Source organism: Struthio camelus, chromosome 4 (genome assembly GCF_040807025.1).
Source record: "Struthio camelus isolate bStrCam1 chromosome 4, bStrCam1.hap1, whole genome shotgun sequence".
Lineage (NCBI taxonomy): Eukaryota > Metazoa > Chordata > Aves > Struthioniformes > Struthionidae > Struthio > Struthio camelus.
Window position 1 is genome coordinate 13,064,087 of NC_090945.1, and position 14,428 is coordinate 13,078,514.

At 40.5% G+C, this 14,428-nt stretch overlaps 1 protein-coding gene across 1 annotated transcript in view; it reads left to right on the forward strand.

The window, feature by feature from the left end:
* MMRN1 (multimerin 1) overlaps nt 1-14,428 on the forward strand; it is a 48,340-nt gene that overhangs the window by 8,516 nt on the left and 25,396 nt on the right. The window contains exons 2-3 of the mRNA XM_009674502.2: nt 9,494-9,613; nt 12,090-12,196. Coding sequence (XP_009672797.2) covers nt 9,494-9,613; nt 12,090-12,196 — 227 coding nt within the window. The remainder of the gene's footprint in view (nt 1-9,493; nt 9,614-12,089; nt 12,197-14,428) is intronic.

Sequence of the window (14,428 nt, forward strand, 5' to 3'; positions counted from 1 at the left end):
AAATACAAATTCCATCTGTGAGAAATTCTGATTATTTTGAGGGGCTCTGTGAAATAAGGTCTGAAAGAGCTGATCTGGTATGAAACAAGACAGTTTTCTAATGCTAGAAAAGGGTTGGTGAAATGCTAGGTAAGTGGAAATTGTTAATTAATGTTGCAGGACAGGGCAGGACATGCAATTGGTCACAAGAGTAAATAAAAATTTGGATAGGACAAAGAGGCCATTCACAGTCCAAGGTTCCAGCACTGTACATACAAAAAAAGGAAATGAATGATGAGAGTAGAATTTGTATTTTGGAATAGGCAGGACAAAGTGTCAGGACCCTGAATCCTGAAAAAAACCCATAAACCAAACAGTATAACTCTGCACAGCTGATACTCCCATGTCAACAAGTCAGTTGTTATCAGGGCTAAAAACATCTCCTGCCAGACATTTTACCATCACATGCTACACTGTATTTCAAGACAAAGGCACTTTTCAGAGACTGTCCATTTTTTTCATTCCATTCCGCATGGAAAACAGATTTCTCAATTTCACTTTTGCTTATGGTCTGTTCCTAGACAGTATTGGTTAATTTTTATTTCAGCTGAGATTAGTAGATCCATACATTTCAGATGAAAGGAAGCAGAGCAGTGAATATAGAAAATTCATCACTTTCGATTCAGGTTTATAATTTCTGTTTGAACTAGAGCTTATATTTTAGAAACATATCTGATATTCATTTAAAGATATAGAATCTACTATATTGGTAGTTTCGAACAGGTAAGACGTCTCCTTAGTGACCTAACGGAGTTCAAAAAGAGTTGTTGAAACCAAAATCTGATCTCCCATGCAACAGCAAAAGAACTTTAAGGGTGCTTTCTATCCTTTTCATCTGTGTGTTTACATTATGCCAGTCAACATTATCTCACCTCATCAAAACTTGGCAGGATTTTAAAGCAAACTGAAAATATATGTTTTTAAATTAATTACAGCAATGTACTTTTATGCAACCTAAATTCGGGGCCTTACTCATTCTGTGCTTAAATGCTGTTCCTTGCATAACAGTCTTTCAGATTGGGAAGGATCCTAGCTTTAAAAAGTGGAACAATTTCTGGAATTTCACAAGTGTGGGTTTCTGCCACACCATGTCAGTGTATGTTTTTATATAAGAATACACTTAAACTACTGTATTCAGAAGAACAAGTGTATCACCCAACAGAGATATATATATAAGCAGAGATCAAAGGATCACAAAACCATAGGCTTATTCAGGTTGGAAGGGACCTCTAGAGGTCTCTAGTTCAACCTCCTGCTCAGAGCAGGGCCAGCCATGAGATCACACTAGGTTGCTCAGGGCTTCGTCCAGTCAGGTCTCAAAAACCTCCTCAGATGGAGATTGCAGAGCCTTTTTGGGCCCCTTCCAATGCCTAGGCATCCACATGGGGAAGAAGTGTTTCCTTACAGCCAGTCTGAACCTCTCCTGCTTCAATTTACGTCCGTTGTCTCTGGTGCTCCCATTAACGCACTGCTGTGAAGATCCTGGCTCCAACTTCTCGAAAGCCTCCTCGCAGGGAGTGGGGGCTGCTGCGAGGTGCCCCCAAAGTCGGCCTTACCCAGGCTGAAGAGCTGGCCCAGTCCTGCAGCCGCCCTCCTTGCAGGGCTTCTGCTCCAGCTGCTTGTAATAGCTTTCAGCAGTCTCTTTGCCTAAGCATCAAGGACAATACAAAGAAAGAGCAAATGTAGAATCAGGATTCATATTTCATAAACTATTCTATGAAATATCCATTCACTGCAAATAATCTGAATGAGGCATGACCACCAAGTCATGCACTGAGCTTAACAAAAGCTCTAGACCCAGGTCCTTTTGTATTCCTTTAGCTACACAGTAATACCATATTCATGATTCAGTGATGTTCAGCTGTGCTGATTCAATGTAATTTCTATTAAAAGCCAAGTAATCTAATATACTCATGGTTAAAAATAACCCATTTTCAGAGCTGATATAAAAGGACAGAACAAAATCTATACCCTTTGTGTTTCAGCTGCTGCTGGTGTTCCTTTTGTGCGGCTTTTGAACCACTTACAAGGCTTGTTCAAAAGCATGGGCTGTGCTTACAGGCACATGCCCAGTCTAGTTTGCAGTTTTTGTGGATTTTTTTTCTTGGCAATGCACTCAAAGAACTGTTTACAGTGGAAACATGCTATGGAAGGGGTCACTGCAGTCTCAAAAACTTCCAGTCACCCTCTCACCCTAAGGAAATCACTTTTTGATGACAGTGTAAACTGTACCTTGCGTTTCATTAACATCAGATATCATAGTGATTAGGGGACTGGTTCAAAGCCTGTTGAAGTAAGTGGAAATACCTCCACTGACTGCAAAGGTGTTCAGAACAATCCCGTCATACACCAGATAATTTTATCAGCAAGCTACTATATCCTTGTGACATAATTTTGCAAAGCTAGAGGAGTTATTTTACTTAAAAAAAAAGGAATGAAGAGCATGCCTTCAAAAAAAAAAAAAAGAGTAAGAGTCATAGCATCCCTTTTCCTCAGCCTTTGGAATTAAAAAAAAAAATACTGTGTTCTTTTGCCACTTTCCTTTTTTCCAGGTCCTTTATTCTCCCTAATAAATTCGTGGGAGTGTAGCAGAAGGTGGCAGGCCTCTCCGTACCTGTTTATGTCAGTAAGCGGCATGCAGCGATGCAGCTTTACCCTGCGCTATACGTGGATTTTTAGGCAGCCACAAAGCCCGTGCGACTTGGCCCCCCGAGCCCGCTTGAGCGGCGCGCAGAGGCCCCGCTCGGCCGCCGACGCCCGACCGCGGCGGGGGACCTGGCCGAAAAGCGGCTCCGCGGCACGGCCGCTTGCCTGTGCGGGCAAGGGCCGCCACCTGCTGGCCCTGCCCGGGAGCGCCGCGGCGGCGGCAGGAGGTGCGGGCGGCCCCACGCGGGGGCAGCCTCCCGCTGCTCCTGCAGGTGGGAGCGCGCAGCTCCGGCCAGGCGTCCCGACTGCCAGCGGCCGCCGAAGGCAAGGTGAAGCAGAGCGTAAGCTTTGCCAACGGAACGATTTTAAGAGCGGCGGCAAAGCCCCGATTAAGCAGTTAGGAGTTTCAGCCTCTTGGCTGCAGTTAAGACGTCAGCATGTGCTCCCTGAATCAGGACCTAAGAATATATAAAAGAGCACCTGATTTTACAGCTACTTCATAATCAAGTGTTGCCTTTTTCATCATGTATAGTCAAGTGCAGCTTCAGAAATTCGTGTAGTAAATGGAGAAACCACATTTGCTGGTTATCAAAGTGTAAACAACAGTAAGTGAAAAACAACTGTGGAGACATTAGCTACTATTTGTCTACTAGTTATGCATCACAGGCAGGCTTCAATCAGCTACGTGGTTTTATTCCACAGAAAAATAGGTGCTTCTTTCCAGGGATAGCATCCTTCTGAAGCTGAGAAATTTTGTCCATAATTCACTTGATAAACCATTATATCATGAAGTTAATGTAAATCACTTAAGATGAGTCAGCTAAATATGGGGGAAAACTCCAATAATTTGTCTTTTACTTTCAGAAATAGTTTTTTCCTCCAACTGAGGGAAATGTATGTGCTTGTGTAGACTGGGCAGTGGGCTTGTCGCCACATAGGATATGCGGTGTGAGCAATTCTTGCTTACAATTGTCCTGAAACTACTTTTGTTTCACAGTTATATCCAAGCTGCAGCCTTTCTATTTTCTGACCGATTATAGAAATGAAGAAATGCTTCATTGGAGTCTTTTTTCTGTGGAAAAGGAAAAAGGACTGGTGCAAGCAGAAGAGAAGAAAACTTGCCCAGTAGAGTGTTAACATAAAATTTGAAAAAGCCATTTAGGACACATAGGATCCTGAAAGCTATATAGAAACTTAAAGGCTTCTTTTAATGAAACCTCATTTAGGTTTCATTAATACTCTCCCAAATGTAGGCCCTTTGCTCCAGCCATGTGTGCAGACTCCTCAGCCCGTGAGCTACTCAAGACTTTGAAGTCGTAATGGCCGTACAACCCATAGGACTCTGGCCTGCTAAGACAACAGCGTAGACATACATTTTAGTTGCAAGGGGAACACATACTGCACTTGCTACTATGCCCCGCTTCTCAGATATGGTCAAACTGCACTTTATACAGAACTGAGGCAGCAATATTTTGCTTTGAGCTGAAAATCCTGTTGTAAATACAAGTGAAGAGGCTATTTTAAGGTTTGAGGACTCAGAAGTAGTCTGCCATGCTTTGCTATCAGTGATTTTTCCTGGCCAATAAATGCAAGAGAAGGATGAAATCTGTCACATGGGCTTTATGCCAGTCAGGGACTTGCACTGCTTTCTCCAGGGTGGGGAAAGCTGTTGTATGCTGTGAGGATTTTGTTTTGTTCTTAAATACAGCTTTCCTGATTGAAATCAGGAGCAATGCAAAAGAAAGAACAGGCTCCTGCAGCTCTCCACAAAATCTACATGTTAGGAGCCCATGCTGTTAATCTGGAATATATTATTCTGTGAAAGGTAAAGAGGATTTTCAGGTTTAAAGCCCTGTTATGCAAAACAGTTGTCTTGTATTCTCCCATTGCATTAACATAGCCTGTCATAGTCCTTCTGCCACACTTTGTCTTCTATTTCCAAATCTACATTTTCTCAGACAATTTGATTTCAAAATTATATTTACATTCTTAACATCTCCTAATGAGCTTATTTCATTGGTAGCATAAACCTAATTACGAGTCACACCAGGAGCTCTTTTGCCATGGTTGTTTTCTTCAATTTAGCCTGATCAAAGGTTGCCCGGCCATGAGAGAACCACAGCTTCCGATGCTGCACTGATGTAGCTTAAGAATGAGTTAACTATTTTAAATAGAAACAATCTGTTCAAGTTCAGTTAAATTTTTGGCAGAGATCAGAGATTGAGTTCAAACTGTCTTCCAAAAGCAACAGCAGCCCTTAACAGCAGTCCTTATGTGGAGTGCATTGTATTGCTTTTTTCCTTTGGAGTGCATGCTCCCAAATGGGCAAGATCCTGTAGCTGTTACCTTGAAGTTAGCCACTCTCAATCATTATGATAATTAGTGAATTTACATGTTAAAAGTAGGGTTTTTTCAAACTTCCTGTATTCCAGACCTTTCATGTATATTACAGCAGCTTTTTATGTCTGCTTTCTTTGTTTTATCTTTTCCTAATAACATTTGCTCAGATGTAAAATGAATCCTGTTATCAAAAATCATATCTAAACAGTATGCAGCACTGGCTCACTACAGTTTGGGATGAACAGCTACTGCCAGCTTTTTAAATCTGACTCCTATTTTGGGGACCTTGATTTACAGACGTGTTAAGGAATTTACCTGCCCAAGGTGCTAGCTCTTAGTTCCTCATTTTCCAGACAGCTAACTTCTTAGAGTGCAAGAAGTGAGATACTAAACATCTGCTTGAGGTGGTGTTATCACTTCATACATCTTCTGATCAGACTTTCCATGTTGTTGGTTAACTGCTGAGAATTATTCAAGAATTTAGATTTTACATTCTCTGTACCAAGTTCAAATCATAAGTAAACCACCAGCTGCAGTCAGAGCTCCTCCTAAATAAACCACTGTCAATCTGACCCAATATTGCTTTCTGTATCTGTTAAGAGAAGATGTTTAGTACCCCGTTCATACACTGAGAGACTTTTTTTTCCTTAATCTCTTTGCTGAGAAAAATACAGTTTTTATTCTCAGGTATGAATATGCAGAATTCTCACAGCAGCTATGACATGCAGGATGCCCGATGCCTGTAGTAAGAAAGGAGCTCAGTGTCAGGGCCCAGAGGGTGCTAACACACCTTAATTTCCCTGAACAGTCTCACCTGGAGCTTCCCCCACACACTGCCCCCCTTGCTCGGGGGCTCCATTTAAACCCAGGTCTAGGCCTTTACTTTCTGTCTGAGCTATATTGTAGGGGTGCCTGTCTCTAGCCTTGCTCTTGAGTTGTTGTTTGGCTTTCCTGGCTTGAACTTGCACCTGACTTGTTACCTGGCCTTTACTTGATGCTCAGTGGTCTGTCAGTAAGACCTGTTGTTGTCACTATGCTGCTGTGCTCACCTAGCTCTGGTGCTGTGGGACTGTGCCCATTCAGTGAGGTTAGTACCTGGCCTAAGTAGTAGCCACCACTGGCTTCCTGCTTAGCTTCCCTGAGGAGTTAGCCCTGCCTATGCTGTTCCCTGATGCTGGGCAAGAAAGCCATGTGAGAAACTGGGCTTTTCTTTGTGCTCCTAAAAACTAGGACCTCCATGAAGTGCCTTACCTCCTCCTGTCCTGACTGGATGCTTAGTGGGGTGGGGTGCCTATATTCTCTGCAGGAATGTGCTGGAATGGATGGGGCTACTTGCACTCTTTCCACTGTCATTTAATTGGTGTGCCCAGCTGTGATGATGTCTTGCTGAAGATACTGTTATTATTTAGTTACTACTATTGCTAGTTTATGCTCGGCCTACAGGAGATTGTATATGATCCATGCATCCCAACCACAGTGCTACTGTAAGTAACCTTATGATCTGTTTGTGAAGCTCAAAAGGCATAAGTCTCCTTTTGATTCTGCCCACTATAGGGGTATATAACACCATAAAGTGACACAGAATTCCTTCTGATTTTCGCAGAGGTAGTGAGAAGAGAACCTGATCTTTAAGCTTATGGTTGAGAGCTGAATTTAATCTTTGGTAAACCTTTATTCATAGAGTTTCTAATTTGTACACTTGGACAAAAGGCTATAGCCAGAAGAGAGAGAACATAAAGGAAGCATCAAACAAAAGCATAGGCCCTTTATACTCAGCTAAAGGAAATATCCTAATGAAAAGTGTCAAGAAAGCAGAGAGTGAGTGGGTGAGATCAGATCAAAGAGATTCCACAACAACAAAAAAACTTCCGCATGAAATGCATTATTCATCAATTAAACAATGCCTGTGTGAGGGAGCACCACAGTATGTTATTGGCAACGGAAATACAGAGAGGTTCAGTCTAGTGTCTTTACTTAACATTTTATTTCCTAGGTTATTCTACTATTTTCTCAGGAATGGTTTTCTGAGTAAAACACTAGTGAATCTGATGCAAGCAGTGCACTAGTAGGACCTCTGAAGGCAAAAGCAATCACTTGGGGATTGGCTTAGATACTCTGCTTTTTGTTTTATGCTCTCACTTGCAGCAGTGTAAATTTGTAGTAATGCCAATTAAGTAGATGGAACTAATGTCTGAAATTGTATTTGGAGCAGCCCATAGCTAAGTACTGATTTTAGGGCCAGCTGGGTAATGTTAATATATACATACAGAACTACAACAGCTGAAAGCAAGTATTAACATCAAAGTATGACAGTGGAAGGCAAGCTTTCAGTTCTCATACACAAGTATCGGTGTAGAAGTACTTGCAAGTTCACCAGTCCTACAAATCTTGTTGCTTAGTTGCCTAGTCAGAAACAAAGTACGTTTCAGCATGAACAAGGAAATCATGCATGACCCTAAGAATGGCCACATCAGCAGTGCTCTATCAGTAGAAAGCAGTAAATGCTTAGGGGGAGAGATGAAGGGCAAATATGCAATGGTACTTTCTTCAGCCTGCCTTCCAATCTGCAGCTGAGGGACTGAGTGAGCCAGAGATTATACTTACCTCTTTATGTTAAAGAGCTCCAACAGCACTCTTTCATGAAATCAGTTGATCTTTTGTTTCTATTTTGGCTTCCAAAACATCCGAATTTGGCACACAGTCTAACTTCATGAAAAAATTTTTTTCCTCTTTCAATTTTAGACCTGATTGTTTTGTTTTCATGCCTCTTGGTCTTGTGTTATGAGAAAGAGTGCATAATGACCTCCATGACTTCCCATCCCTCAAGCCTTCCAGGTTGAAGGAGTCAGGCACTGCTTAATATCTTCTCATAGAGAACTTCTTAGTACTTCATTTACCCTTTTCACCTGTCTCTATATCTTTTCTATTTGAAACTTTTCCTCTTTTTTAGAATGCAGGGACAAAAACTGCATTCTGTATTCCAAATGTGAGCAAAACATAATTCCCTGTGCAGAAGGAATTCATGTACTGGAACAAAGGTAGTTTCTGTTTGTTTTGTAGAATTATTAGGGAAGAACTAACTGTTGACTTGCTAATTTGACTAATGCAAAGTATCAAATTGACATATTTAAAGAGATGCTTGCAATGGCTCCAAAACCTTTTTCCTGATTAGAGTTGATGTAGGTATTGTCATACTGCATGTACGCTTTTTTGTGCACTACTCTGCATTATATGACTTTCTTTTCTGCCACTTATTTAACTGGAAACTTAGTATCATGAGATTTTAGCAATTCTTTGTGATCAGTTTTAGGTTTACTACCAATATGATTTTGTATACAAAAAGCTATTCACCCACCTTCCCCATTAGTAATGAATATAATGTCTGTTACAGATTCATGTGGCATCCTACTGATAAACCCTTTCTCGAGAAAGCTGACTAGTTGTTATCTGCTTTCATTTAAGGCCTTATTAATCTATAAGAGTACCTGTTCTTTCACTATTCAACAACCTCCTTTTTTTTTTTTTTTTTAAGAGCTTTTAGTGAGTGACTTTGCCAAAAGCCTCTGAAAATTGCCCTTTATCCACATGCTTATGACTCAAAGAATGCTAATAAATCTGTGGCATGAGTTCCCTGTATGAAATCTATTCTGAGCCATTATAACATTAATAATTACCACTTCATTCTATTCTTTACTACAGTTTCTACCAACCTGGCCGGTGTTGAAATCAGTTTTAACAGCTTGTGGTTTCTTGCAATCACCTAATCCTTTGAAAAATTTGCCTTACTCTTGCCAACTCTCATGTCCTGTACTGCAGTTAAGTTTAATCATTTCATATGTGACTTCTTTTTTTGGGGGAGGGGGGAGGGAAAAGGGGGAACTGCCAGGGGCACAGGCTGCCATGGAGCTGGTGGCACGTTCTGGCTGGGTCTGGCTTGGGGCTCAGAGTGCGATGCGAAATAGTCATGCGATCTACATATACTTAGAGTTTTTTTTTCTGGGTAAGGGAGGAAGAGTAGAAATGTTTATCCATAAAATAGAAGGATGGATAGTTATGGGTGTGTAAAAACATTATTAAACCTTCGTTTGAACTGTGAAGAAACAGTCTGTTATGGTCTGAAATGTAGGTGTATTTTAAGTGCTGTTATTACTGCAGTCTAGGAAGGCCCCTTTGTACTTGGTGCTCCACAAACATTTACAAAGGAAGATTTAGATTTGCAGTATAAATACGCAGAGGTGGAGAAAATTATTGGCTATTTTCTTTGTTAGTAGGTAATTGAAGCCCAAAGACTAAATGTCTTGGGCAAAGACTATCTGGAAGCTTGTGAGAGAAACTAAACTTAATTTTCATAACTTTTCCTATCCCTTAATTATGGGATTAACCTTCCTGTAAGTATCATGTCTTCATCATATTTTGGCTAATACTATTTGTATATTTGATTTTTTTATTTACCTTCTGTCTCCTACAGGAACTGGTGTGCTTATGTCCACACTAGACTCTTACCTACCGTGGTAGTAGACAACCTGGAAACCTTCTCATCAGACAGAACAAAGCCTTGCACTTGGCTTATTGGATCCTGTGCTCAGAGGTGTGTAGATCTGGAAAGACACCGTACTTGCAAATACTTTAATTATCACCAGCTGGCCAATTAATACAGCTGAGACCTCAAAAATGAAATCAAGAATGCATTTGAATTAACATATTAAAATGAAAAATACAGTTGTGCTTTTTCTACTGCCCCTATCCTGCTTATAGGAGTAAATTTAAAAATTAAAAAAGTTGGGGTAGTTGTATAATCTTTTGGTTTCCAACCAGTTCTTACATCAAAAAAGTGGCTCTTTAAGTTCACCTAACTTACCTAATCAGCCAGCTTGGAGGCTGCTGGAGCATGTTTTGAATCCTGTTGTCCCTACACACCCAGGTTTCCTTCCTGTGGAAATGAGAGTGGGGAGGAGAGGGGGAAGCAGACTAGCTTCCTTCCAGGTCTCATCCTAACAAGTGGTTGAAGCAAGTATAAAAGCTTATGTCTGGGAAATGCCCCTGAGCTCTGCATTTCGGACTTGGCGTGCCCTTGCTCTGGCACCCTCTGGTCAGTACAAAGCCATCCAGTAGGCCTGCTGCCCGCTCACCTCTTTTGAGGTGCCACAAGGATGGTGCACATGTACAAAGCTTTCAAGCACACGTGGGAAAGAAAATGCCCTCTGTAGCTTTCCACGTTGGTGTGCTGTCAGAGCATAAGGCTTTCCCTGAATGGCATAAATATTGTTATCTATCTGCTGGGTGTTTATTTTTGCCAGGACTTTGCTGATGAGGCAGTGAACCTAGGAGAGTAATGGGCCTGGACATAACTTGTAAATAAAGATTGTGCTAAGAATATCCATGTTGTCCTTTGTGATTTGGGTGCCTCATTGTGTTCTGTGTATGTTAGAAACCTCAATAATAAATGGATTTAAATACACGAGACTGGAAAACAGCCGCTTGAACAATAACAAAATAAAGATAGTAAAATTTTTCTCTTGAAAAATTTCAAAAGCCTCTTACCAGTCAGTATGACTGTTCTGAGAACTGTCCTCTAGGTGGTATGGCAGAACACACGTAAGACTTTGATGTGAAACTTGTAATATAGTATCCTGAGTATTTGGGGACTCTGAGTATTTGGGGACTCTGAGGTCTAGCCAACAGCATCCCACAGTTGTAGCATAAGCGGTTGCGATTTGGGCAACTTGTTGTCCTAATTCAATCTTCAGAATAACTCCTTAATCAAAAAGGTTCCTCAGGTTGCTTCTATAAGTAAATCTCTGTTACATACAGTTCTGGGGCTTGTTATTTTGATATAGCTATTTCTCATTAACTCCTGGATACTTTTTTGAGTACTTTCAGCAATGGATTAGATTAATGCAGATATGGCACTTCTATCATAAAATAAAAGCGTCCATACAGCAAGAGAATTAGGAAGAGCTCTCACTTTTAGTTTACTTTACTCAGACTGGGGGCATGCAAAGCTCCTGCCAACTGCTATAAAGTTAAAGATATAAGATTGCATCCCTTGTGGAAGGGTGACAAGGCTAACTGTACCATAAAACAAGATGGCATTTTTTTCTTTGATTCACTGGGAAGATATCTTTTGGTGTGACATAGTTGGAGTTAGTCTTCAAATTTACCTTCTGTCTGCAATGGCTTAAAGAAGAATTGTGCGTCCAAAAGTTCTGTAGCATTTCTTGTTGTCACGTTTTTTGGGTTTTGAAATGTTATTCTCTGTAATAGCATTTGGCAACTGCCAGAACTGTTTGATAGTCTCTTTATTCCAACTTTGTATTTAACATATTAAAAGTGGCAAGCAGACTTGCTGTAGCTTTTTTCTTGTATGCCCTGTAGCAGCAGGTTCATTCTAAACTGACTTCTCTGAAATTAAGAAAGCTAAAAGAAGCAGCTGGGGCATACAGAATGTGTTGGAACACAAAACCAAAATTGCTGCTGCCTCTGCAGTCACATATTTTAACTGTAGTAACTGAAGCATCACAACTATATAGCTATACCTCCTTCAGTTGACTTGCAGACTGGGTATCTTCACATTTTATCAGATTAATGTGTAAATAATTGAAAGGAAGACTTCCAATATGCACTAAATACGAATCAACGTGGTGTAAAGTCATCTTGAAAGTCTGGCCCCACAAACTGCAGCAGAGGCTTTGTCACTAATTTCAAAGGAGCTAGCATATCACAATGGTATTTTTGGCTCATTCTGTCCAGTTTAGACAGGAAGATATTATAATTAATATCTTCCATAACTGTCAGTAGAATCAAGCATGTCAGTAAGATATTCGGGGAAGAAGCTTTACAGTGCTGAATAGACATCAGGCTCCTTTAAGATATATCCAGAGGAAATGAAGGTGCGATATTAAAACTCTGATTGCTAGTGAAACACCAAACCCTGGTGAGGTTTCGGTTTCAAGCTGTTAATGAAAGAATACAGCTAACGTGTTAGAATGTGTAAGGTATTGATACATAACTCCTACAGCTCCTCTACAGTTACCTAAAATAGGTTTAAAATCTTTGTTTTGCAGGTCTCAGACAAGAACGCTCCAAGCCTACAGGGTGAAACATAAAATAGTGACATCGCTGGAGTGGAAGTGTTGTCCTGGGTACAGTGGTCAAAACTGTGAGCCCAAAAGTGAGTAAGTTGTAGTGGTTTGAAACCTCTTCACTTCCACAAAAGAAAACAATACAGTCTGATTTGAGAGCAAATGGCTCTGCTGAAAATCAATACAATTGTTTGTTAATTCAAAGCCAGGAAAAATGCAGAGTAGGCTAAAATATTTTGGGATGTTGACTGTTTACCCTGCATGAATTTCCCAACCAGATGAGCAGTGTCCTTTTCTCTCTTCTGCCCTAAATAAAATTCATAATCTTCAACCTGATTCTGTTTTGCTAAAATATGGAGTTTGCATTTAGTGCTTCACAACTTTTGACCTTTTAGTTGTTGAGTGTTGCAGTCTTGATGATGTTAAATCCAGGTCCTTCACCGAATACTTGCTATAAAACGTCTGCAGCACTGTGATGCTTTTGGTTCACATTCAGGCTCTAAGAATATATTTCAGACATGATAAAATAATCTGCCAAGTATGTTTCCCTCTAAATTGGGTAGAAATATTGTTCAATTCAACAGTGACTGAATTTTACTTGATATTATACATGATCCATGCGTAATTGTGCCCTTGTTTTCAGACAGAATGGAGTGTTTTTCCATTGCCCTGGTGATCAAACATATGGCAATGTACTGTGGTTTAACATCTGTATAATAGCTATTTCTTTGCTCCTGGCCTTAAACAAGCTGCCCTTGAAAAATAAGATATGGCATCAGCGTACACACTTTAAATGAATGAATATTACAAGAAAGGCCATTAGATGTGGTAGGGAATTCAATCAGCAGTGGTAAAGTAGAGGCTGTGATTAAAAATTAATGTAGAGGAATGAAGAGAAATCGCTCTTATTCACATCCAGGAGGGAAATTTCAATGCTGAAGAGACAATCTCAGCAGGCACAGAATTCTGTTCTGTGCAACTAAGCATGGAGTCAGATATTCATGTGGGGCTCAGTCGGTAAGCAAGGCTGTCCAGCGAGTGTGGATCAAATGGTTTAAAGGTTCACTTTAAAAAAAGATACGCAAAAATAGTTTTAAAATAGCTTAAAAGGGGAGAGAGTACAGCTGATACAATTGATATAGCATCAAAACAACAGGGAAGCATCAGTCAGGAAACAGGATATAACAACTTGTAGTGACATAATATAAAAATCAGAATAAAGGAATATATGTTGTCAAGTGTTACAACAATGGGCTTGATAATAAATCTCTTGGATTCTGTTCTCAAACCTCTTCTAACTTGCTGAATAACTTGAGGAAGTCACTTATAATCTGCATGCCCGAGTTTACCCATCTAGAAAATTAGGATGACACTTATCTCACAGGGGCACTGGGAGATTTAATTAATGCTTGTAGAAATGCTTAAAGAGACTGGGATGAAAGGTGTTATGTAGAAATATTCCTCTTCCCTTCTTTTGGAATCCTCCCTCCCAGGAGGAACAGACCACCAGCGCAAGCCCTGCCTGCATTGTTCAATTCCCAAGAAGGGACTTCAGCTAATGAACTTGAGCAGCTGGGATCCCAGCAGTCATGTCTTCAGGCACTCCATTTATACAGTGGTGGGGAGAGTTACTCCGTAAGCTCTGGCTGGTGCTCTGCAGAGTTAGAGTCACAGACTCTTCCCCTTGGCCCCTCTACTTGCACAACAGTACTGTGATTTAACCATTTCTGTGCTAAAGGAACGGAGATATTCTGATAGTATGCTTTAGATGCTGGGGATGCACCATTAGGGTGATATGGGCTGGTTGTAGCAAACACTAATAATTTTAAAACTCCTCCTGGTTTAGCTTTTCTCTCAGAGTTATCATGCGTAGTGATTTCAGTCTGACAATGTGGTCAGGAAAGAAGTGTTGTCATCTGACCGCTATTACTAGATGTTTGTTAACCAGATCTGGTAGCCTCATTGCAATTGCTTGGTCACAGGTATTTCTGCAGGTAATATAGTAGTGAGTGAGATAAAAGAGCCTCTGGAAAGAGATAAGGATTCAGACCACTGTCTCCAATTCTTCTGGCCATGCGGCAGCACATGGCCAAATTGAGATATGACATGGATCCTAGCCCAGTGTGCACAACGCAACTTTACAAGGAAGTCTGTTAAGCAAGGAACAGTGTGGACATAGATTACTTATTACAAGTCTTACAGAACAACAGCATAGGGAAAGAGTGTAGTTTGAGACATTCTAGACCGTTCAACAAAATAAAAATATTTTGAATCAGGAATATCAAATACTTCAGTGGGAATAAAATTGCTAAAATGGAAGT